Source organism: Nuphar pumila, chromosome 15 (assembly GCF_984573655.1).
Source record: "Nuphar pumila chromosome 15, dmNupPumi1.hap1.1, whole genome shotgun sequence".
Taxonomy (NCBI): Eukaryota; Viridiplantae; Streptophyta; class Magnoliopsida; order Nymphaeales; family Nymphaeaceae; genus Nuphar; species Nuphar pumila.
In genome coordinates this window covers 91,524,435-91,550,640 of record NC_143263.1, presented here as the reverse complement: position 1 = coordinate 91,550,640, position 26,206 = coordinate 91,524,435, and the positions used below count along the sequence as shown (strand labels likewise).

General features: G+C 37.3%; 1 protein-coding gene across 1 annotated transcript; it reads left to right on the top strand.

Annotated features, from left to right (window-relative positions):
* The first annotated feature begins 11,831 nt into the window (after positions 1 to 11,831).
* LOC149815985 (exostosin family protein) lies at positions 11,832 to 21,693 on the top strand. The gene is made up of 14 exons (XM_089989231.1): positions 11,832 to 12,328; positions 12,592 to 12,685; positions 13,401 to 13,587; positions 13,683 to 13,941; positions 14,165 to 14,371; positions 14,455 to 14,541; positions 14,622 to 14,756; positions 15,511 to 15,624; positions 15,745 to 15,992; positions 16,286 to 16,366; positions 16,470 to 16,701; positions 16,914 to 17,012; positions 17,411 to 17,593; positions 21,448 to 21,693. The coding sequence occupies exons 1-14, from the start codon at positions 11,969 to 11,971 to the stop codon at positions 21,553 to 21,555; spliced, it is 2,394 nt and encodes a 797-aa protein (XP_089845357.1). The 5' UTR covers positions 11,832 to 11,968; the 3' UTR covers positions 21,556 to 21,693.
* The last annotated feature ends 4,513 nt before the right edge of the window (positions 21,694 to 26,206 follow it).

Below are 26,206 nucleotides of genomic sequence, written 5' to 3'. Positions count from 1 at the left end.
CAGGATCCTGCTCACCATCCACCTTCAGCTTACCCACACACACTATCGCATCTTCGTACACTTTTTGTGTTTGAATATTACATTGGGCTATGGGCCCACTACCATGCATACCGCTGCGCATGGGTGCATATGGGCCTGTTGGCATTTGCCGTGACTGTCAAGTCGCAGGTTGACAGCGCTAGCTATATATGGGGCGACTGTAACATATTGAAATTGTTGCTTTGGGGGCGAAGTGGCTCGTCTGTGTGGCTAGTCTCTATTCAGAAAAACAATTGTCTGAACTTCGGTGACGGTCGCCATGGGGCAACAATGTTTTTAGGCAGACTGTTGCCATGGGGCAACAACTTTCACAGTGACAGAGCCATCTCGCTGTGGGGTGACGTTGGTCGCCGTCAATGGTAACAGTCGTCGTGGGGCGACTGCCATACCCGACAGCAGTATGCCGTACGCCGGTGGCGGTTGCAACCCCGATGACCCTCATAAAAAAATCAGAGGATCGAGGGTTTTTTACCTACGCCATCGGGTTGCAGGGTGGTTTGCCAACGCCAGGATCGTCGTAGGATGCTCGCCGGTGATGTCTTTTGTTTCACAAGGTTTCAAAGGCTGCCATTGTCGGGCTGCTAATAGGGTCGTCGACACCCTCTCAGCTAGCAGCCAGTGCCTGCCATCGCACGTCGTTGTGGGGCAACATGGGTCGTCGGGGGGCATTAGGGCTCCTTTGAGAAATGGCTGCCATCGCCGGATGGATCGATGTAACTGGTCTGAGCATCGCCAGAAAGGGGTTTGAAAATCCCCTTTTCTTTCCCTTTTTTTTTCTTAGCCTTCGGGTTGGGGTTAGCACATCGCTGCCATCGCCGAACGCCTTTTCGGTCGATCGCTCCTGATAAGCAGACCGCCGACAACAGCAGTCACTGTTGGGAAACGTGGGTCACTGTTGCTGGTGTTGTTCCGCTTCCTCTGCTCCATTAACCATCGAGCTACTGAAATCATCATCACCAAATTTGATTTGGATTGCCGGTGGTCTTTCTGCCGGCAGCCATTGCCTGCAAGTCGTGGGGTGACGTGGTTCGTCGATGGGAGGAGCTTCGTCGAAGAAGCTTCAGATGCCCTTCGTCTGGTTGTAGGAGCGCGTCGCTGAAGAAGGTGGGGAACAGAGAGCCCGGTGCGGTAGCGCTACAACCCAAGTCGCCGGAAGGGCAATGTGGGTCGCTGCCGATTGAGACATTTGGCATTCGGTTTCTCAGAAAACCTAATGCACATATTTTACTGTGCTTCCATTGGGTGACCCGGGTCATACCGGGTATTTCGACCTGGTGAAGACCCGATCCGACCCATTTTGGGTGGATCGGGCCTGCCCGAAAACACTTGGATCCTTGCAATTTTGTCCCAAGACCAGACCCGGACCCATAAGGCATCCTGGTCTGGGTCTGATCCTGTGGATTTAGACCCATTTAGTATCGAGTCTGAGTCTGGGTTAGAACCAACATTTTGGATCGAGCTTAGGATCTGATCCCCTAGAGAGACCCAGATGGGGACCCAGATCCATTTGGGTCTGGGTCGGTGATCAGATCCAACCTGGTTGGATCAGAGCCAGACCTATTTGGTTTTGGGTCAGGTTCGATCTGGTTGAACCAGGTCAAGATCCAAAACAATTTGGATGGGGGTATGATCTTGACCCATCAGGTGTTTGGGTCTGGATCTAATCCAGATGACTCATATCCTATTTGAACCGGGTCAAATCCGGATCCTATTTAGATTAGACTCACATCAAGTTTTGGATCGGGTAAGATCCGAAACTATTTGGATTGGGTTATGATCTGGACCCATCAGGTATGAGGGTCTAGATATAATCCGGCGAACTTGGGTCCGTTTTGGACCGGGTCAGACCTGGGTAAAGGTTGAATCAGGTCAAACCCGAATTCAATTTAGATCAGATTCGACCCGGGTACATTTCGTATCGCGTCAGACCCAGATCCAGTTTGTGTCGGGTTAGACCCGAATCTACTTTGTACCAGGTCAGACTCGGATCTTGTTTGAACTGGATTGGATCCATGCAAGGTCCAGGCACTTTTTGAACCTGAACCTGATTAAGGACTGATACAACTCTTTTTTAAACCAGTTAAGAGCCATTTTTGATAGGTTTCATTCAATTTTTTACCGGTTTCAAAAAGCTAAGACCTTGTTTTCATAAATATATGAAGGTACAAGGATTTTGACATACAATTATAGGGTTTTATGAACTTTTTTTCATACTTGGCACCAGTTCATAAGGTTTAGAATCGGTTTAGACCCTTAGATGACCGGTTTGGGGCCGTTGACCAATTCAGGGTGTTTTCAAACTGATTCCTGCTTGAAGACTTCGGGTTTTACCCATATGAGCTTGCTTTTGTTATTTTTCATGCTTTATAAAGTGTTTATTGTATGGAAAACATGACTTATGTATATTAATTTATGCGTTTCATGTTGGTTAAGTTATGCATGATGGTTTTAAGCATGAATTATAACTAAATTCATGACAATTAGTTTATGCATATTAGTTGAAGCATAAACTTATATTTTGTCATGAATATACATGTGTGCATGGGCATACTTCATAATATGAATATGCTTTCATTTAAAGATCTTGATTGACTGATTCATGTAATCACCAAAGTGATCTGAGTCATGTTGATTAAGGATTCTTTGAACTGTATTAAGATTCGTTATTATGATTGTGTGTGAGTTTATGAAACATCGATTCTACCCAAAGGTAGGTCATTGTGTTTCAAATTCATACATGATGTAATAATAGATGTGTACTCCAGCCTATGAAGCATGTTTGTACTCAAATATACAATGCTGAATTGCCTCTGGTTACATGATCTGCTAGTTTCACCAATTGAAGTCAATTCCTTGGGAATTGAAGAGACAAAGCAACTATGAGTATTGTCATTTCCACCAAAGCGGGACTCAACTATGCTTGTCTCAAAAAAGGTGAATAATAAGGGGTCTCATATTTACCTTTTCAATATAAATCTCGTATAGAGCAATTCATCTTCCACTCATACAGAGAATAGAACAGTAGTTTTGAAGCTTGTCTATGAGAAATGGAAGTGCTTAAAAAGATGTCCATGAAAAGTGAGAGTGTTCGAATAATCTTAGCCTGTTGCTTTTCCAATCGCGAGTGGCTCAGACTATTTGAGGTGTCATCTCTCACTGCAGGACAGTGAAAAAAATTCTAAAATCCATTGGAATATAAATTATTGATTTTATACAAGATTTTATCTCAGGTCATTTGGATAAGAAACTTCATTATGAGTCTTGGTATTATGGACTCTATTGAGAGACCACTAAAAATCTTTTGTGATAATGAAGCAGCTGTGTCTTTTTTAAATAACAACATGAGCTCAACATCGTGTCAACACATGAAGTTAAAATATTTTGTTGTTAAAGAAAGGTCTGAGAATCATCTGGTATGTATTGATACAATTGAGACGAAGGAAATAACTGTGGATCTCTTTACTAAAGGGCTAGCACCGAGATTGTATTTTCAATATGTAAAGGGGATGGGTCTTTTTTATTCCTTTTAATGTATGACAATACATTATGTGACCATATTTGTGTATATGAATTTGATTCTCTATGGTTTTATGTATTGTTGATTTTGCATACATGATCTCTCATATGGGTTAAAGAGAATAACAAAATAACAATATTAAAGGACCAATAGAATAGATAAGAGACCAACCTATTCATAAAGGCAATTTTAACATGCTAAAGCACTAAAGGAGAATTGTAGTATAGAATATGAAATATGACATTTTATAAAGGAGTGTTCATCTCCATGACTCATATGATTCATCCTTGTGATAAAGGGTAGCATGTAAACCCACATAAAGAATTAAATTGAGATAATGGTTTAAACCTCGATTTAGTGCACTTTTTATGTCAATGGGTCAAGTGGGAGAATGTTGGACATATGGATCGGGTCCAACCCATTGAGTAACCTGGTTTGACATTAAAACTTAGTGGGTATGATAGTAGAGGGTAGTTAATGTCATAAGAAAGGAGGTTACGTTCCACATTCACTGTACCTCCTCTCCCTCCTCCACTATATAAAGGGGTGGCTGATTGCAATGAACGATGAGAAACTATTGCCATACAGTATCAGCCTCAGCCTAGCCTACATTCAGTTCAGTGGGTTTAGGGTCCTGCTCATAATCGACCTTAGACTTGGGCTTATCGTGGGCGTCGATTGGCTGAGGAAAACGCCAAGCACCCGCACGCGCACTCTATGGCGTCTTCATGTACACTTTTTGTGTTTGGATATTATAAGAAACACATACATGATACACTAAATTTGCCATCTATACAGAAGGGGATATTATTCATAAAATTAGTTTGTAGGCACCATTTTGGGATATGAAACATAAAGTGGTTATTCATGTTGAAATGCTTTAAAAAAGAAAAATACAAAGCTAGATAGGAACCTATCCAAAAGCTTGCCACCCTCACATAATCTAAAAATAAAATATGTTTGGTTAATTTTAGCAAAATAGCGCAACCATGAGGTGCCATAATGTTATAAATATAAGACATGTTATAAGCCTATCGAATTCATGTTTTTCAAATATCATAACATAAATTCATAAAGAAAAGCTATAGAGTGATAATCAAAACTTGAGAGAAACCATAAATTTTAAGATGAAGAAGAATGCCAAAATATGATACACAAATAAATATGAAGAATCGGAAAACATCAATTACATGAATCATTTCTAGAAGCTCAAAAGAACACAAGCAATTATATCTCTTGGAAGGGAAAATTAAGAAAGCAATTCGGAAGAAACAATCAAGGGCAATATCATATGCTTTTAGGAAACTCAAGACAAAAGATAAGAGAGTGAACTTCATAATATTGTACACATTATTGGCATCTTCACAAGTATCATAAAACTTTAGCAAATGTTTATGCCCATATAAAGCTTTGGATATATATTTTCATCTCCTTGCAAACATCTTCGATTGATATCGCAATAGTCATCTTCCAAGTAGGAAAAAATGTCAGATCCATTCTTTCATGATAACATTACAACTATCCACTATAGGAGGGCATTGTTTTCAATTAGGAATCCACAAAAAGACAAACATGGACAACCAACTTACACAACTTAAGACTTGTAAGATTCCCAAATTATGATAGAATTGGTCAAAATGGTTTTAGCTCAAGTACAAGGAGCATCAAGCATGGACTTCTTAGATAGTAAGCATAATTTTTTTTTGAAAGAAATAGTAACCACAGAAATGAGTACAACCAATTGGTCAGTAACAGAAAATTCAGCATAACATAGGCTTACAGTTCTATAAGGGCATGTTTGATGGCTTGTCCATGAAATTAAGGAATAGAAGAACCAAATGAACAAAACACTGGTTTTGTTTGTTCCGTACAACTGTACCAAGTCCAATGTTTGTTTGAACCATACTAGGATGTTGTGTTTCAAATGTTTGTTGTTTGATGATGATGTGCAGACAACTTGGACAATCATGGATAATGGGTCAGATTACTTTATTTTGGATCGTATGACCCTATCCATCCACCATTTTACATGTTTTAACAAGTTTACTATGGTTTTTTGGACCGGATATAGATCTAATTACTAATGTATGTCTAAAACCATGGTTTTATGCCCCGAATATGGATCTTGAATTGGATTTTTGCCCCAAATATGGATTTTTGTCTCGAATATGGATCTTGATTTGGTTTCTTGTCCCAAATATGTATTTTTTTTCAAATATGGTTTTTTTTCCCGAATATGGATCTCGATATGGATTTTTGCCCAACTATACAAGTGTTTTAACATGTTTATTATAGATTTTAATGTTAGACAAACCAAAAACCCTAAAATGCATATGCATATTCATTTTATATACAAACCAAAAACCAAATAAATAACCTCCCTAATCAATGAAAATCAATGCAAATAAAAATAAGAATTTATATTTTTTTAGATACAAACCAAAAACCCTAAAATGCATATTCATATTCATATTCATTTTATATATAAACTAAAAAACAAGAATGCAAGAAAATAAATCATATTCATAGTTTTATACATATTTGATTCAAATTCCTATTTAAAGAAAATCAAAGAAAAAAGACCTAATCAATAAAAATAAAAAAGAAACCCCTAATCAATGAAAATCAAACCTAATAAAATAAAATAAAATGAGAAGAAAAAGAACCTAATTAGAGAAAATAAAAATAAGAAATAAAAAAGAGAACCTAATTAAAGAAAAACAACCCAAATCAAGAAGAAGAAGATGATGATGATGAAGAAGAAGAAGAAGGGGGAGAGACAGAGAAAAAAGTCTTGTCGAGAGAGAGAATGTGAGACCAATCCAGTCACCAAAAATCCATTTAAAACAATGCAAAAACAAATTGATTAGGCCTCACACCACTTCTCCACATTTGTCTAAACAAATCTAATCATTCATTTTTCATCAAACACTTGGTGGGCATTTCATCCATCCATTGATGAAATATATCATCTATCCTTGCTTTTCTCAGAGTGGGTGTTTCAAAGAACTATTTATAGGTCTTAGATAATATGTAGAAACTAACAATTGAGCTCATAGATTTCATATTATGAGCAGATGATGAATAAAAGCATTGGGTTTTCGTGTGTCTCAAGACAAAAGGAGAAATGGAGAGAAGGGACATGGGTCTCATCATACCATGGATGGATGGTGGAGGAGGAGACTGTCTTTGGTTGGGAATGGAGCAACCGTGGACATCTTGGGTGAGCATGGTGGGAGTCTCCCTTCAGCTTGGTGATGGAATATTGAATTCAAGTAGTCATCTTTGGGTGGGAAGAGCCTTAGCTCGAGGAGCCACCATTATCTCTACATTTGGTTTTGAGTTCTTCCATTGGCTAGCCACTGCACAAGAAAGAGAGACCCTTGTTGGGCACTCCCATCGAGGTAAGTTTTTTTTTCTTGTTCCTCCCATCCTTGTTATTTTTGTAACAAGGGGGTCGAACAAAAAGAACACCCAAAAATGAACGTGGTGGATGCCCCCATTCACTGTTTGATGATTTCACCATCCCTCGCAGCCAAAACGTCCCATTTTGGGTAGGGGACGGTGCATCAAACGTGCCCTAATGTGTTCAATCTCACCAACCGACTCTGATTTTTTCTGAAAAAGTCATTAGAGAGATACCTTAAAAAAAAATTAGTAAATCAAGTGGAGGGAAAAACCACAAAACAATATAAATAACCATTACAAAATGAAAAGAAAAATGTAACAAAGTGTCAATATTGATAATGTGCCCCAACTCAGCTAGGATTCTGCCACAACACTTATTGGATGACAAATTCCTACTATAACGCCCCAAAATTATATCAGAATTTTTTATTTTTTTTTAAACACCAATAACATAGTGAAATAAAATCTTTTGAAATTCGATGCAACTTTGGGGGGGTTATAATAACTCAACTCCACATATACTAATACTAAGCAATAACTCCCAAATTTAATATCATTTCATGCTTAAATAATTTAGAGTTTATATTTCAATAAACAAAAGACAAAGCAACCCAAATTTTATGCTAGATTCTCCAGGAAAGAAGAACGCGATCATCTGTCTAACGCCGTTGAAGTAGGAGCGTCAAACCACAACCCCAGTAGGTTGTATAAACTACATAAACACAAATATGTCTCAAATCATGAAATAGGCATTAACACAATTGCAAGTATTTTTATTTCTCAAAAAAAATATGCTTAGACTTACTTGAGAAGTTTAAAATGGTGTCGTGCAAGCCGTGTTCCACTCCCATGAATACTAATGAGAAATTATCAGTACATGATGGTACTATGAAGGCTGATGAATGGTTGTATAGAAGTTTAGTTGGAAGGCTAATGTATCTTACATAGACTCGTCCAGATATCGTGTTTCCTGTTGGCCTAATTTCAAGGTTTATGCAGTGTCCAACGATACATCATCTTGGAGCAGCAAAACGGATCCTTCATTATATTTGAGCAACCACTAATTATGTGATTTGGTACAAATCAAATCCAGAGTTTAAATTAACTGGCTTTACTGATAGTGATTGGGCTAGTTTTGTAGATGACAGGAAAAGCACAAGTGAATTCAGCTTTAATCTTGGATCAGGAGTTGTGTCATGGATGTCAAAGAAACAAGCAACAATGGCACTTTCATCTTCAGAAGCAGAGTATGTTGCTGCGAATGCAACTGTATGTCAAGCTATTTGGATAAGAAGAATTTTGGTGGACTTGCATCAAGAACAGGCGAATGCAACAGAACTTTACTGTGACAATCAAGCAACCATTGTCATGACAAAGAATCCTGTGTTCTATGGACGAACCAAACATATTGAGTTGCACCATCATTTTATCAGACAAGTTGTTGTCGATGGAGCTGTAACAATGAAATATTGCTCTACAAATGACTAAATTGCAGATGGATTTACAAAAGCACTTAGCTATTCAAAGTTTGTGAAATTCAGATCCACTTTAGGTGTATCGAGTTTTGCATCAAGGGAGAGTGATGGAATATGATGCAAAAGGGGGTTACGTGAATGGGTAACCATAAGTCATGGGTTAGTGGGTATGCGTTAGAGACGTTTTGGAATCCACGATTGAGTAGTGGTTCCTAAACTTAAGGAGTAAGTTATGTAATTCATGTGTTATAATAGGTCATGATAGTGGCTATTAATGAGGAAGTGGCAGTTATAGGTTTACCTTTTTAGCTATAAAAAGAGAGTCTTGGAGGTTGTACGAGATGTATAATCTCTCACCTTTTTGCTTTTACTTTGTGTTAAAGATTTTCAACATTTTACTCCATTATTAAGTTAATATTTTATATTGTTGCTGCATATATCTTTGCTTTATTCCAATAATTAGGGGCACGTTTGGAAGAGAGAGAAACTCTTATAAGAAAAGAAAGTTTTGCCTACAAGAGTTTTTTTATACGAGTCTCCAAAAGAAAGTTTTTCTCTTGTTTGTATAGCATGAGAAAATGGTGGATGGTTATAATAGTGAGATGTGGCAGAGATGGGATGGTGGGTAGTGTAAAAATAAAATTTTCTCTCTTCCACCACTTCGTGGATATGAATGCTTTTTATGAAAAAATGTACTTAGAAAAACTCTTTCAGCCAAAAAAAAGTCTCTCTCGTTTGGACTTTCAAACATCCCCTGGAGGAAGAAGGGATGGGTTGGGTAGCAAGGCATAAGATTGTCTCTTCGGATGCCAGGGCAAATGATTTAAAGGGATTAGCGAGTTGAAGTTGGGGTTTTGGCTGATTTCTGTGACGAGAGACTCTAACTTTACTCCATCCATCTCCCTTAACTGAGAGTCAACCATAGCTTGGGTAGGGCATTTGTCTGAAAAGTGGGACAACGATGATTAGATAGAGCAATAACGAATACGATCGTCGTATTCAACCTCTTGCTGAAAAATCCTCCCATTCTCTATCTTAACTTCTATCAAGGAAAGAGGATTTAAGCTAAGGGTACCTCGATCTTAATATGAACAAACAAACATCACTCTTGGTTTAGCCTTGGTGAGATTTCCATTGCTAGTAGTTCTTCCTGCAAGTACTCTGCAACACCTTAAAAAAAATTAGTTGACCATAGCTCCAGGGAGAAATTTAGGAGTTGGATCCAAGTTGGAACACCTAGCGATGCCATCAACTTCAGCTGCCATCTAGTGGTGATGACTGAGGGTACGTCCGCCCACCTTTCATGCACCACTTTTTGCAACGAAATGATATTCCTCTTCGCTATTCAACCAAATGATGAATAACCTCTCTGAAAGTATAAAACTTAATCCCTGGTATGCTTGGCTAGAGAGCTTGAAGACGGGCAAAAGCATACGAATATTCCAAGCTTTTAGTACTCTATCTACCTCTAAATCCTGCAAAAATGATCCATTGCAAAGGGTGTATGAGCGCCTTGTAGCTCGAGTCTGGGATGAACAGTCGTGTCCGTTGATCTCGGACATTACCCTGGTTGATGGAAGCCAAGACGTTAGAGGGTTGGTGGTTATCTACCGAACAAACTAAGGGCTTGGGGTTGAGCGAGAAGGGAAGCCAAAGGTCAATATCCCTTTTATTATTGATTTTACGTTGAAAATACTGTTAAAAGAAGATTCACCTTTAAAATTTCATTTTTGAGGTTACGTGGTTTTGTTTTGGAGTACTGTGCCAAAATAAGTTTTATGTTTAATTGTTTTTGGTATACTGTTCAAATGATTCACCTTCTAAATCTCATCTGATTACACACATGAGATGCAACCAATCTTAGCAAAACTCCTTTTTTAACATGTCTTTCACAATAAAGCTTTGAAAAGAAAAAAAAAAAAAACAGATGAAGCTCAGTCTTCCAAAAAAGTGGGCAAAAAGTTTATTTTTTTAGAGGAACTTTACATGCAAAAAGTGCAGTGTTCAGGTTTTCAATCCAGACCCAAATGTAAACCCCCGATTGACTTCAGAAAGAGTTTTTTATTATGTAAATCTGAAAGTGATCCTTATATGAATCTCAATCTTATTTTGAGACTCAAAACCTAAAATAATATGTCAGTCTTGGATTGGAGGTCAAATTATATCCACCATTAAATATTACATGACGTGTCGCTTCTAGTAAGTTTTCTCTCTAAAACAAATTTTCAACGAAAATATTAATTTGTAGTTTGAAATTTTAGTTACCAACGAGTGTGGGTCATGTGTGTAAGATATAATATGTTCGGCCCCATTTGATTATAGTTGTGGGTTAAATTTGTTACGTCATTGACTTGTAACATTCAAGTATGGTACCTAAATTATGCTTTGAATTGGGTAAGTAAACTATCATCAACTTCAATCAAAGAAGGAGAAGAGACACGTGATGGTTCTCTAAAAGCATTATATAATGAGTGGATCATGTGGGGGTGGGGCTTCACGTAGCAAACCCTAAAAGTGAAGTCAACAAACTATATGTTGGTCCACGCCTTTAGGGCACAAGAGAGAGAAACCTGCATAAAAAAATAATTACATTTGGCAAGTGGGGTACTGTACAAATGAGATTCACTTTCTAAATCTAATGAGAATTTCAATCTCATGAGGCCTTATGAAATTCTACTTCTCACACAAATGCTCATTTACAAAGGCAAATTAGATTCACTTTCTCATACTTTGGTTGTTTTTTCAAAAAAACAAAACAAAAAATAAATGAGATTTTCTTTATAAAGGGTAGAATATAGTGAATTTCATGTGATCACACCAAACTTACACCCCCCACCTCTCGGTTCTGACCCAGTGAGAGAGAGCTTTGTGTAAGTACACTTGTGACACCAAGCAATAGCAATAATGTAGCGCACATGCATCTCATAAGGCCTTCTTCCTTATTTTTATTATCTTCTTTTTCGTCTGTATTGCGTATATTTTTTCACGTATAGAATGTAAATATAAAACGTATAGCATTGATAAGAGACGGTTTTGTTTTTTAGAGGAGAAGAGAGTTTTTTTGTCCACTAATTCAGAAACTGAAAAATATTCTTAGTCCATTAATTCAGAAACTAATTTCTCATGAAAAAATTGATATTAACTCGATCGTGACTTTTTCTTTTTGGTGGGTCCATGTTTTCCTCTCACAGTATCCCCAACGATATAAATGCCTCTTCTTATTCAAAGTGCTCTCTCTCTCTCTCTCTCTCTCTCTCTCTCTCTCTCTCTCTCTGTAGTTTTTGTTGATTTATGCTGAATTATTCTCTCTTTTTGCACGATTTCTACAATCTTTTCTGATTTTCGAAGTTCATTCAAGTTTTTTTGCCTTATTTCCAGTTTCTAGATCTTAAACATCCATTTTCATCAGAAATGCCAGTTTTTTTCTTCAATCTAACCAGCACCTACCAAGAAAAAAACCATACAATTTCACTATCGGTTAGATGGTGGCCTTTATGAAAACCCCAAAAGAGGAAACCTGGATTTTCTAATGCCCCAAAAAATGAGACTTTGGGAGATGTCGACCTTTCAGAAATGGAATTGTTCGTGGTCTCTAGTTTCTGCAATCGTGTCACTGATCCTGCTAATTTCCATGTTCCATGTGTTCTTCTTCCCTTTTGTCCCCTCTTCGCTTGATTATTTCAGCTCGCGACAGATTCAGAATTCGTGTACACCGAGCAACGAATCTGTTGCAGGAAAATCGAGTGAAGCGCCCAATTTCGATTCCTTTGATCGGTTTCCGGCGGATGCTCATGGGGCAGTGAGTTACCGCAACGCCCCGTGGAAGGCGGAGATAGGGAAATGGCTTTCGGGTTGCGATTCGATCAGAGAGGCGGTCGAGATCAAGGAGGTATCGACGTTTCCCTGTATACGGTGTTCTTTGTGGTGTTTCGGAATGGTGGGCGTTCTTCAGTAGAGTGTTTGTAGTTGAATTTCTTTTCTCAGATAATGGTCTGTCCTATTTTTGTGTATTAATAGAAGGGCAGGGCAAAGAAAATATTTGTGGCAAGTTGAATTCAGGAATTGTTGTATATTTTGCTCTGTGACAACTTGGAGTTCTATTTTGTTGCTCCCATCTTTTTGCTCATCTGAATGTGTTGTGTATGTTCACAGAGTATAGGGAGGAAAAGTTGTACAAATGACTGCAGTGGTCAAGGTGTTTGTAACCATGACTTGGGAAGATGCAGATGCTTCCATGGATTTGCTGGTCAGTACATAAACATTGATTTTCATTTGTTATTTGCATTTATGAGGCAACAAAATACATGACCAATCTACAATATTTATAATTTCCGTGGTCGCTCTCTCCTCTAATTGCCATGAGCAAGTGGGGACCATGTTTTACTTATTCATTTTTCTTGTCGAAAATGATATGACAAGCATCGATGCTGAAATTCTTACTAATTTTATTTTGATGTGACGGTCATGAAACATTTTTTAAATTGTTGACAAATTGAATATGTCACAGTTTTCCTGTCTACTTCTTGCTTTGTTAGAATATCAAAGAAATATTAAAATACAATTTATCGCTGATGTTTGTGTCAGCGATAATGCATCAGCATAGGTGGTGTACTGTAATGATTAAGAAAAGCTATGGTATTGCTTAATTAAGTCAATAAATTGATGAAGAAATGGCCATGAAAAGGTAGATATGTGTAACACGCATTGAATTTCCACATAAGAGCTCAATTAACCTGCATGAGCTGTTTCATTTTTTCCCCTCCTTTTGATGGCTCCTACTTTTAAAATAGGTACAAAATCCTCTTTATTTTGCAAACCCTTTGTCATATTTTTATGTTATGATGAGCTATATATGTTGCTTCAGTATCAAACTCTAAAAGTTTCAATGTAGTTTTTTGCCCTTTAAAAAAAAAAAGGAAAAAGTGTTGACTGAGTTGGAGAAATGGCATTTGTGATGATAGGGGAAGGATGCTCTGAGAGGTTACACTTGCCCTGCAACTATGAATCTTCTTCTGAGCGACCTTTTGGGCTATGGGTTGTTTCCATATGCGCTGCTCATTGTGATACAACAAGAGCGATGTGCTTTTGTGGAGAAGGAACTAAATATCCAAATCGTCCTGTTGCAGAAGCATGTGGATTTCAACTGAAGTAGGCTTGTTGTTTTGCTTATGGTCTCTACCTTGTCTGCCATATGATGTTCCCTTTATCAACTTTGAATTTCTGAAGTTTTATCTATTTTCCAGCTTACCTGAGAAACCTGGCCTTCCAAAGATGACTAACTGGTCAAAGCCTGACATTGAAAACATATTTACAAATGATAGCATCAGGCATGGTTGGTGTAATGTTGTTCCTCAAGATGCATATGCTTCTAAGGTCAAATTCAAAGAGGAATGTGATTGTAAATATGACTGCACTGTGGGAAGATTTTGTGAGATACCAGCAGCTTGTAGTTGTATTAACCAGTGTTCAGGGCATGGACATTGTCGAGGTGGTTTTTGCGAGGTTAGAGATGCATACACTTTCTATTTTTCTAGGTTTGTGGAGCTTTTTGATCCTAATGAGATTATTGAACCAGTTTGTGTTGTGCTTCTTTCATGCTGCATTAATGCTTTTTCCATCAAATATGTCCACAAGTCTTGTTACCTTTACCGAATGGCTTGCTTTGAATGATATTAGAACCCTTATTAGGAACATCTACACATCACAAACTTGGATACTGCTGCAGTGTCACGATGGCTGGTATGGAATAGATTGCAGCATCCCATCTGTATCATCAGCTATGCAAGAATGGCCCCTATGGCTCCGACCAGCAACTGTTCTTGTGCCTGATAAGGAAAATCATAGTGTAAATATTAATGCTGTGGTGAAGAAGAAAAGGCCACTTATTTATGTCTATGACTTGCCTCCAGAATTCAATGGTCATCTCCTTGAGGTGTGCTCGATCACTTGTAGCTGCCTATTTATGACCGATCTTGTGATTTTTTTGTATCACATTTCTTATTTGTTGTAGTGCAGGGTCGACATTTCAAGTTTGAGTGCGTGAATAGAATCTACGATGAAAAAAATGCAACCATATGGACAGACCAATTGTATGGTTCACAGGTATATTTCATATAAGGTTTAGGTGATGCCAGGGAGAGCCTGTTTAGATCTTCAATAAATTGGATTTGTTATATTTCCAGATTGCACTATTGGAAAGCATACTAGCAAGCCCTTATCGAACACTAAATGGAGATGAGGCAGATTTTTTCTTTGTCCCAGTGCTGGATGCCTGTCTAATTACTCGTGCAGATGATGCTCCCCACCTGAGTATGTGGGTATGACATAGTTACTTTTGTACCTCAACATCCCATGCATTTGCATTTCAGTTGTGCTCTTGTGCCATTGCATAAGAAAATTTTCTGTCAATCTTCTTATAGTAGCATTGTTTAGAGATGTACCATCTCAAGCTTCAAGCAATTGTGGCTGATTCCTGAAGTAGTAAGTGCTGTCATATGAAATTTTTATCATCTACATAAGTACCATCATTTGGATTATCTATTGTGCAGAATTTTGAATAGAATTTACAAAAATTGAAGCTAGACAAATCAGTTGTTCTTCGAGGTTGGATATTTATATAAGTCATCAGTGGCTTGCCTTTTCTCTTTTCATTTTTCTCTAAGACAAGCTGTGAATTTGAGGTGTTGGACCCTTCATTCTAACCAACATAGTAGTACTGCTTGTAAGCAGGAAACTAACAGCTGTTGAATGGTCAGGCCCTTACAACGATGTTTGAAAGTCTGATCACTAGCCCAGTACTGACACTCATCCTTGTAATATATGATGCACTTACTAGTTGCTTTCCTTTTGGCATTCTTTATCATCTCCACAAACTACTTTGTTCCAATCATCTCCTCTTTGTTTACAAGCCAAAGGGACCAATTTGTGGGATCTCTCTCTGAGTATGCATTAGTTCTTTATGTCTATGAGTCTTCAAGCTACTTGTGCCCTTCATCAGTTTGGCTTTGTTATTACTATTTTTTATATGAGTTGTTTTCTCCAGTGGTAGCATAACGGCTGCTATAATTTCAGGACCACATGGGACTGAGGAGTTCGTTTACTCTTGACTTCTATAAGAAAGCATATGAACATATTGCAGATCAATACCCGTATTGGAATCGTTCATCTGGGAGAGATCATATATGGGTAAGATATAAAGAAGCATCCTGGCTGCTAATTAAAGGAACTGTACTGCAATCCCTGTCATGTATTTTTGTTTTGTGTTCTCCTTTTGTAACCTGATCTCTTCCCTCTATCTGAAGGCAGTCTTTTTCATGGGATGAAGGTGCTTGCTATGCTCCTAAAGAGATATGGAATAGCATGATGTTGGTTCACTGGGGAAACACAAACATAAAGCACAATCAGTCAACAACAGCATATTGGGCTGACAACTGGGATCGAATTCCTAAAGAGAAAAGAGGTGACCACCCATGTTTTGACCCAGATAAGGATCTTGTTCTCCCTGCATGGAAAAGGCCTGATCCAAGCTCCCTAAAGTTAAAATTATGGGCCAGGTATGTCAATAGTGTATAAATACCAGGAATTGCCACTGAATCCAAATGAGAGGTAGAATTACATCAGTGGGTGACCTAGGGAAACATCATAGCCTTACTGTCTCATGTTCATCCAGGTTGTTTGGTAACTCTGAACCAACCTGACTTAAGTGTTCCCCAATTCATGAGTTGGATCATTTTGCTCAAAGTTCTGGGGCAAAGTCATCATTTTCAGTAACAGTTTTCTTTTTGTCACATAAGAAATTAATATGACAGTTCAAAAAGGAATTTACAGAGCTGTTCCTAATATGCAGGCCTCTCGCAGAACGCAAAACACTCTTTTATTTTAATGGAAATCTGGGGCCTGCTTATGAGAATGGAAGATCCGAAGCTTCGTACGTAATCCACCATTTTTTAATTTGGAAATCCTTCTTTGAAGTTTTTTCTTCTGTCTTTACATTGATTGCTGAGGGAAAGGGCATGTCTATTGTAATTCAGATATAGTATGGGTATTAGACAGAAGGTTGCTTCTGAATTTGGCTCAACCCCTAACAAGGATGGCAAACTTGGAAGGCAGTACTCACCAGATGTCGTAGTCACTCCTGAACGCACAAATAGTTACGGTGAAGACTTGTCTCGTTCTATTTTCTGTGGTGTATTTCCTGGAGATGGTTGGAGTGGTCGGATGGAAGATAGTGTACTGCATGGATGTATTCCTGTGATCATTCAGGTAAAGCTTCTTTTGGGCAATATAACTGTTTGAACCTGGCAGGATGGCTATGTTGTGTGAATCTATTTGCTCAGGCTTCCTTTAAAAACATCCCCTTTTATAATAAGATAACTATTTTTGGTCAGCAGAAATTTAAGTGTGTTATCCACTGTTTAACATGTCTTTTCTTGTGAATTCTGTAGCCATAACAATCCTAGTGACTATTCTTGCAGGATGGGATCTTTCTTCCATATGAGAATGTGTTCAACTATGATAGTTTTGCTGTTCGCATTCCTGAGGACAAGATTCCAATCTTAATCAAAACCCTCCGGGTAATTATATTTTCTTCTTTCTTTTCCAGCTTTTCATCCTTTTTTTTTTTTCATCTTCTGGTAATAACTTTTACCTGATGCTTGATTTCGGAACTATAAGTTCTTAAAAAGTCCTTTTTGTGTGGGGAAGGGAGCAATCAAGGTTGATGTTGAAGTTTGAATATCAAACCTGATTAAGGATTTAAATAGGCCTGAAATCAAGGGAGCTCCTGTATTCCATTGCTGTGAGGTGCAACTCAGCGTTCATTTTTCGTGTTGAGGTGCACTAAGCTAATTGAAACCAAAGTCCATGCTATGGCTGAGTTATTGATGAACCTGCAATTCTAGACTCAGGTAGAGTTGGGATCTGATCACATAAGTGACAATTCAGTTTAAAGTTGAATTTGTGATACCTGCAGGTTATTAATAAGACAGAGATGGAATTCAAGTTAAAAAACGTGCACAAGCTGTGGCAAAGGTTCTTGTACCGTGATTCTGTTCTGCTTGAAAGCGAGCGGCAGAGGTTGGAAGGTCATGTAGATAGTTGGTCTGTGGAGTTCTCAAAACTGGGCGAAGCTGATGTGTTTTCTACATTTATACAGGTTCGTTCATTTTTTTTTCTTCCTTTTGTAGTATTATTGGATCATTATCTCTTTAGAGCTATGGTACCCGGACACTCCATTTTTTCTTTGGTACCCGTGTCGACACACGTATCCCCATGTTGACACGCATAGACACCGGACACACCATTTTACCCTTCGTACATATAAGTTTGTATTTAATTTATAATTTATAATTATATTTTCAGTTTATAACTTTATACTTTCAGTATATAATATATATTTTAGATATAGCATATATATTTAGATTATATTCAGTTTATTTTGAATTTATTTTCTATATATATATATATATATATATATATATATATATATATATATATAGCCGTGTCCCTGTACCCACATTTTTTGGAATTGCTGTGTTGTACCCCCGTACCTGCACCGGTCCAGGTGACATAGCTTTAGAGTTGAGATTCTATATCTGTTGGTTGCCAACATGCTTTCAATTTACATTCAAAAGTTTCTTCTCTAAGTTTGGTATTTAGCTTTACTGTTATATTTACTATATCACCAACTGATTAAAAACTGCAAGGGTTCTGTTCTTTTTATTTTCATGTAAATATTATGAGCATTGCTAATAACTGATATGCATTGACAATAGAACCCTCCAGAACTTTAAGGACCTCTTTGTTTTGATATGACTATTGTGAGTGGAGATAATAATCGATATGTAGATAATAGAGCCCACTAGAACTTTAGAATCTCAAACAAAGAGATCCATATGGATACCATCGTAAATGGAACAGGTGAGATATAGAAAGAATAGTTATCTGCGCCATAGAAATGTTCAACTCTGTCATGGAGCTGGATGTCTAAGCATACATCTCTAACATCCACTCAAGACTGCTCAAGGTGAAGTGTTAAAATGTATATACATATAATATTTATATATACAATATATATATATGTATACATACTTAAGTATGCATACATCATAGTCAACTATATCGTTAAAGGTAATTTCTCGGCGAGGGTTTTTCTCGGAGAGATTTTCAAAAGTTGATAAATCTCGGAAATATCTCAGCAATATATAAAAAAATAAATAAAAATTCTAGGGCCAAGGTCGATTTAAATAAAAAATCGCGAAATGTGCAAAACTCATCGCTTTGATTTGGTTTTTGAGCCAAATCAAACCAAAATTTGAGGCCAAGGTCGTTTTTTTAAAAATATAGTGATTTTTTCAAATTTTTATCTTTAATAAATTTGGGGCTTTTTTTAAAAAGAAAAAACTGAAAACAGACGCAGTTCTCTATAGCGATATCTATCACGTTAATATTGTGATATTATCGCGAGATATATAATTTGCCGATATATTGAAAATATCACGATATATTTTTGATATTATCGGCTACCTTGAAATAGCCAATAATATCATGATATTTTCAATATATCGGCGATATCAGTGACTCTAGTATGCATATTAATATATGTATATACGTATGTGTATACATATATATTATATATGTAAATATTGTAACTAGTTGTAACTATTTTTCCCTTTTTTCTTTCTTCTTTTCTTTTTTAGTTAGGTTCTTTTTGGACTAGTCAACATAGAGTTGACTAGTCAAATAGAGCAATTGGAAGTCACAATAACTCTATTTGAGACTACCTCTTGTGTATAAATAGGGGTGAACCCCCTCATTATTTGTAATGCATTTCTTTGCATTTTGGTGATTAATAAAATATATTTTTTATATTCTTTGTTGTGGAGAACCCCTTTGTGCGTTTTTGTGAATGTGTCTTTAGTCACACTTTTGTGCTTGTCCATTTGATTTATTAGTGGACATTTTGGTTCGTAATTGGAGGATTGCATTTCTTCACATGGTATCAGATTGCAACACAAGCTTGCTTTCTTCTTCATGAATCATCTAAGTGTTCATGTGTTTATATATATATATATATATATATATATATATATATAATCCATTTGGTTCTAGTTTGCCCGATAGGGGCGTTTTCATCTTTTCACATGTAATCATAGTTGTTTTCTAGAAACAACTATTTTCTTAGTTTTGTTTTTGTATTTTCTTTTAATGTATTTTTTAAACTTTTTTATTCTCTTTCTTTATTACCATTTGGGGCCGCACTCATGGAGTCATTGGGGCCCCAACGGTCATAAATATGACTTTTGGGAACTCCCCAACGACTCTATGAGGGGAGCTCCCAAGGGTCTCTCTTTCTCCCTTTATTGTTTATAAATAAGGAGTGTTCTCCTTTGTTCTATTCATGTATTTACAAGCCTCCTCCAATAATATTTATTCTTTACTTGTTGGCATTGCCTTTTGAAGCTTTTTGTATTGTCCCATCGTGGACTTCTTGCTTATGTGCTTATTGTGCTTTTGTATTTGCCCACTCTTGGACTTGGTTGATGCTTTTGAATCTTAAGCTTGTAATTCTGCTTACTTCATCAGGTTGACCGCACGACGTGACGTGGGTGCGGCACCCTGGTGGTCGAGTCCCTGTGACATAGTTCAAAGATGTGTTGCGACAATTGGAGTGCTATCTACTTAGCTAGCAACCACACATTTCATGAAAGAACCAAGCACATCGAGTTGGATTGCCATTATGTACAAGAAGAGTATCTTCAAGACATCATTGATCTACCATATGTCACATTAGAATTCCAATTGGCAAATTTTTTCACCAAACCTTTCTCTGCTCTTAGATTTCACTTCCTTCTTAACAAACTTTCGGTTATTTTATCATAAGTTTGAAGGGGAGTGTTAAAATATATATATATATATATATATATATATATATATATATATATATATATATATATATAATTACAATAGATATACATGTATCTATATATACGTATATAAATGTGTATACATGTATATTATATATGTAAATATTGTAACTAGATGTAACTATTTGTTGTAATTATTATTTTTTTATTTCTTTTTTAATTAGGTTCTTTTTAAACTAGTCAACGTAGAGTTGACTACTCAAATAGAGCTGTTGGAACAGTTCCAACAGCTCTATTTGTAGCCATTGGACTGTTCCAACAGCTCTATTTGAGACCAACGGGCAATCTGCTTGGTTGGTAGGAGCTATCAGTGCATGTCTCCCTGTGGTGGGATGTTGCAGGTTCAAAACCCCAGTGGTACGATTGAATAATAACTGCTGGGGGTCTGCCTAACCCCAGCTTGCCTTTCAAAAAAAAAAACAGTTCTATGTGAGACTATATCTCGTGTATAAATAGGGGTGAACCCCCTCATTATTTGTAATGCATTTCTTTGCATTTTGGTGATTGATAAAATATATTTTTTATATTCTTTATTGTAGAGAACCCCTTTGTGGGTTTTTTTGAGTGTGTCCTTGGTGACACTTTTGTGATTGTCCATTTGATTTATTGGTGAACATTTTGGTTTGTAATTAGAGGATCGTATTTCCTCACGTGAGGTGTTGCAGAACACAACTCAAATTGAACACAACCTTTTACACTAGTTTCCTGGTTGCTTGCTTCAAAATTCATATAGTTTAGGTAGTTCTTGTTAACTGCTCAGTTCCAGTTGAACTGTGTAGTATTTGCAATCAGCTTAGCTTTCAAACATAAACAGATTACTTGATAAAAATAATCTGTTAAACACTGCTGGGTTTTTGTACCAAATGCCATACAAATTGTTGTTTAATTTCTTCAAAGCATATGAATATCATGAACAAGGGCAACAGAGCTTAGCTTGCATGTTCAAATTATGTGATTATTTTTTGAGCTTAGCTTGCATGTTCATACACAACATACCATCCTAGACATGTCTAAGTTGCTTGCGCAGTTGGTGCATGCATTTGGCTCTCTCCCTCTCTCTCTCAACTGTGTTTTATATGATCAGGTTCTGCACTACAAATTGCATAATGATCTATGGCGGCAACATCTGAAAGTCCAAGGAAAAGATTATGGGTTGCCCAAGACATGTTCAAATAAATCAACTGACTGGTGAGGCTAGGATTAATAATTTTTCTTATTGCCAAAGGATGCAACACAGTGTCAGTTGGCTGCTGATGAATTGTAAATCAAGGTTTTGCTGATTCTACTCGTTTGTTTACCTTTCATTATATAATAGCTCTTAACATGTGAATCTTGCTTTTTAACCTTTCTCTTCAACTCTACTGCAATAGCAAGGATAGTGGGAAAAAAAAGAAAAAAAAAAGGCATGAACGGGGCTGCCGATTGCCAAGGCATGTTAACTCAGACTGGACACAAGTTGAACATCCACATAGAAGTGTTGGGGGGAATGGACTAATCTGGGTGCTTTCAGATGACAGCTTGTAGTCGCTAGGATATATATCCCACGTGTCTATGCATCCAAGGGAATAGCAAAAGTTACAAACAAGACTAGTTGAAGGTTGGCAAATCCCTTCCAGACTTTAATCACCAGTACCACCCACAAAGAGGTTCATGTTGGGCCTTCATCATCCAATGCTTTGCCCATCAGCAGCATTTTTCACCGTCAAAGTCGTTGGCCTTTACCCTGTGTGTATGTGTGGTGGATGGGTGGGTGGGTGCACACCCATTGTGGAATGGTAAAAAATTTCTTAGAAAAATCCAACATCTACATCAACCAAAATGTTGTTACCAACGCCCATGGGTTGAATCTACTTGTTTGGGATTTGGCATTAGAACTAGAGCTTGGGATCAAATGTAAATGAGGGTCAACTTAGCCGGCTAGGCTATTTGGGTTGGGTCAATGAAGTTTCTTGGGTTTTGGATCTAATGTACTTGGGTTGAGAATTATTGTAATGAGGGGCATTATTGTCTTTGGTGGTAGCCATGAAGCTTATAAATAGGGCTCATGCTCTCATTTGTAAGTATCTATTATCATTAATAAAATAGCTCGTTCTTGAGCTGGCCTCTTCAGAGTTTTAAAGTAGATTTGGCTCTAGTCAGGGGATTTCTTCCTTCTACCTCAAATTCCTCTCATTTCTCACCTTTACACACTAGCCGATCTCTCTATCTCATTCTCTTTCACTATCAAATCTTAAATCTCTCTCATTCTCGTCTATTAGTACTTCCAAAAGTGTGGAGCTAATAACAAACTCCAACAATGTATTATAAAAAATTTCAGCATTGTTGTCCACCTTTAAAAAAAAATTCAACATGTACAGCTGGCAAAATTGTACAAAAAGAATGAAAGAATTTCTCGTGCATAAGAATAATTTTCTTTTGCCCATTTTATACAAAAAATTCACATTTTTTTCCTTTTAAAAGTACTGTGATGATGTTTAATTGCAACAACAACAACTACGCCTTCATCCCAAAATAATTGGGGTCGGCGATATGAACCAAAAAAGAAAATCATTATGGGTCTTCCACATGAATCCTTCTCCTCCAATCATTTTTATCCAATGCCATGTCCTTGGTGAGGTTCAAAGCATTCATATCCTTTCCTATCACCTCCATCCATGTCTTCCTAGGCCTACCCCGACCTCTTTTAACTAATATATTTTCTCATTTCTCCATCCTTCTAACTGGAGCATCATTAGGCCTTCGTCGAATATGTTCAAACCACCGTAAACGGTTCTCTCTCATCTTATTTTCAATGGGTGCAACGCCTACCTTCTTACGTATCTCCTCGTTCTGAATCTTATCTTTTATTTTATTTCCACATATCCATCTCAGCATACGCATCTCAGCTACACTCATTTTTTGAATATGACGTCTCTTGGCAGCCCAACATTCCGTACCATATAGTAAAGTAGGCCTAATAGTCGTCCTATAAAACTTTCCCTTCAACCGCAATGGCATTCTATGATCGCACAACACTCCAGTTGTACTTTTCCATTTCATCCACCCAACCTTTATCCTATGATTTACATCTCCATCAATTTCTTCATACTTTTGAATGATAGATCCCAAATATTTGAAACAATCATCCACCGGTATTTCTTGCTCACCAAGCTTCACTACACTCTCATTATTACTTTGTTGCTTACTAAACCGACATTCCATGTATTCTGTCTTACTCTTACTCAACTTAAAACCTCTTGCTTCCAATGTCTGTCTCCATAATTCTAACTTAGCATTAACCCAAGCTCTAGACTCATCAATCAAAACAATATCATCAGCAAACAACATACACCACGGCACATTTTCTTGAATTGATCTCGTAAGCTCATCCATCACTATAGCAAATAGGAAAGGGCTTAAAGCAAATCCTTGATGTAACCCAACCGTTATAGGAAAATTGATTGTCACCCCTCCACAAGTGCGGACATTGGTTACTACTCCTTCATACATATCTTTAATTATTTTAATGTACTTGAGAGAAACACCTTTCTTCATCATTGTCCACCAGAGAACGTCCCTAGGTACTCTATTGTATGCCTTCTCTAAATCAATAAAAACCATATGCAAATCTTTATTCCTCTCTTTATTTCTCTCGATAAGTTGTCTAAGAAGATGTATAGCTTCCATAGTTGATCTTCCAGGCATAAAACCAAATTGATTCTCCGATATCATGACAACCTTCCTCAACCTAGACTCAATCACCCTCTCCCAAAGTTTCATAGTACGATTCATGAGTTTTATACCACGATAGTTTGTGCAATCTTGTATATCACCCTTATTTTTATATAGAGGCACCAAAGTACTCTTCCTCTACTCATTAGGCATCTTATTTGTCCGTCAAATCTTGTTAAAAAGATTTGTCAACCATTCTAAACCTTTTTCTCCCAAGCATTTCCAAGCCTCGATAGGAATACCATCTGGGCCAACTGCTCTTCTTGATTTCATTTTCTTCAAAGCCTCTGCAATTTCTTTCTTTTGAATCTTGCGCATGAAGTCACGATTCATCTCATGAAAAGGAATAGAGAAGTCTCCAAGATCCTAAGCATGACTTTCATTAAATAGCTTATCAAAATAATATTTTCATCTCTCCTTAATCTCCTCATCTTTGACTAAAACCCTTTGTGATGATGTTTAATTGCATGATGATAAAAGTTCTCCAAGATTTTTCTTGTGAAACGTTCTTTTGCAAGAAGATTTTCCTTTAGGGTATGTTTGGATTCAAGGAATTGGATGAACATGTATCCAATTCCACACACACACACAATTCCTTTTTTCTTTTTTTGTTCTCATTTCATAATTGTGGAATTGGAATCATATTCCATCGAATTCTCAATAATGTAATTCCCAATTATAAGAAGGGAAATTAATTCTTGATATCTTAAAAAAACAATCGTGTCCCTCTCTTTCCCCTTTCTTGTTCTTCGCCCGTAGCAAAACCCCAACCCAACAAAGTCATTGTTGTCTGAATTTCGCGTGGATGATCCTCCTACAGTGATCGCCAAGCAATGGAGCTCCTTGCTAGTGGTCCAACCGTTGCTTTTGGCTACATGGGTTTGGATTCAACATCTTGATTTGGCCAATCATGGTGCAACTCGTGTCAAAATCATTTGCAAGATGAGAGAAACCAAATCAAGGTTGGATACCTGACTGGACTGAACCTGTTTATGTTAGGTAGGGCTGGTAAACGAGCTGAACATGAGGTATTCAAACTTGACTTGGTTTTATAGAACTTGAGCTCATGAAAAGCCTGAGCTACATGAGCCGAGTTCAAGCTGGCTTCTTTGAAAGCAAAAATACTTTGTTTTAGAGCTATTAATAATAAGGGTTTGAACTCTATATAGACGGCACCACTTGAAACGCGCATGGCTAGATTGCATGCCAACGGTCTGCAGGAGTAGAGTTCCGATAGCCTCCAAAAATATGTCTTGTCTTTCATGTTCGAGCCTATTTTATGAGTTCAAACGATCTTTTTCTGAGACGAGCATGAGCCTTGGGCGGATCCATTTCGGGTCTCGGTCAGACAAACCGATTTTTTTCCTTTTTCCAATTCTTTCTTTGCTGTCCGTGAACACTGATACAAGTCAGATCCCAACACACTGCTGCATAAATTAAAGGGAATTTCCATTCAGAGTTATATCCTTTGCTCAATATTAATGGAAACAACGAAAGTGATAATGATATTCAATAATTTAAAGAAATAAAAAGTTTTTAAGTGTTTTCAAGGGGTTAATTAGAGTTAGATTGGTATAAAAGGTAACTCAGGCAGTCATATGAGCAACTTCTTAAAAGGGTAAGCCTTTATCTAAATTATTTCTAATTTGCATATTTTAGGCACTTTTATTTAAATATTTTATAAATTAACTTCAGGTCTCTATTTTGTCCTTGAAGTAAGATCTAGATGCCTCAGAGGGGGTTTGGCATAGTGGGATGGGGGCCTAGGCAGCTAGGCAGGCGGTCTAGGTTCAAATCTCTTGGGTGTCATCCCTTGCGCAAGCGGAAGCGTGACGACTTCTTGGGGGCTAGGGGTAAGCCCATGGAGTTTTACGCTGTCAGGACAATGATCCTAGATCAGTCTGGCTAGGTCTCTGATGTGGATGTGCAGCTGGATCGGAAATGGATCAGTTAAACAAGACAGTTTTCAGAGTAGGATCAATATTGTCAAGTTGATCTAATTCATATTTGAATCAAAATCCAACATATTTTCATTTTGTACATATAAATAGCTTGCTTTTTTCACCCTTTTACTAGATTAATTGGAATGTTGATTCGACCTTTCCTCATCAGATATGATTAAGATTTACATA

What these genes read in the sequence shown, in the direction of transcription:
- LOC149815985 (XM_089989231.1), top strand. Translation starts at nt 11,969, where the DNA reads ATGCCCCAAAAAATGAGACTTTGGGAGATGTCGACCTTTCAGAAATGG. An exon ending in AGGCGGTCGAGATCAAGGAG is followed by an intron (nt 12,329 to 12,591) that starts GTATCGACGTTT and finishes GTATGTTCACAG; the next exon opens with AGTATAGGGAGGAAAAGTTG. An exon ending in TGTTTTCTACATTTATACAG is followed by an intron (nt 17,594 to 21,447) that starts GTTCGTTCATTT and finishes TTATATGATCAG; the next exon opens with GTTCTGCACTACAAATTGCA.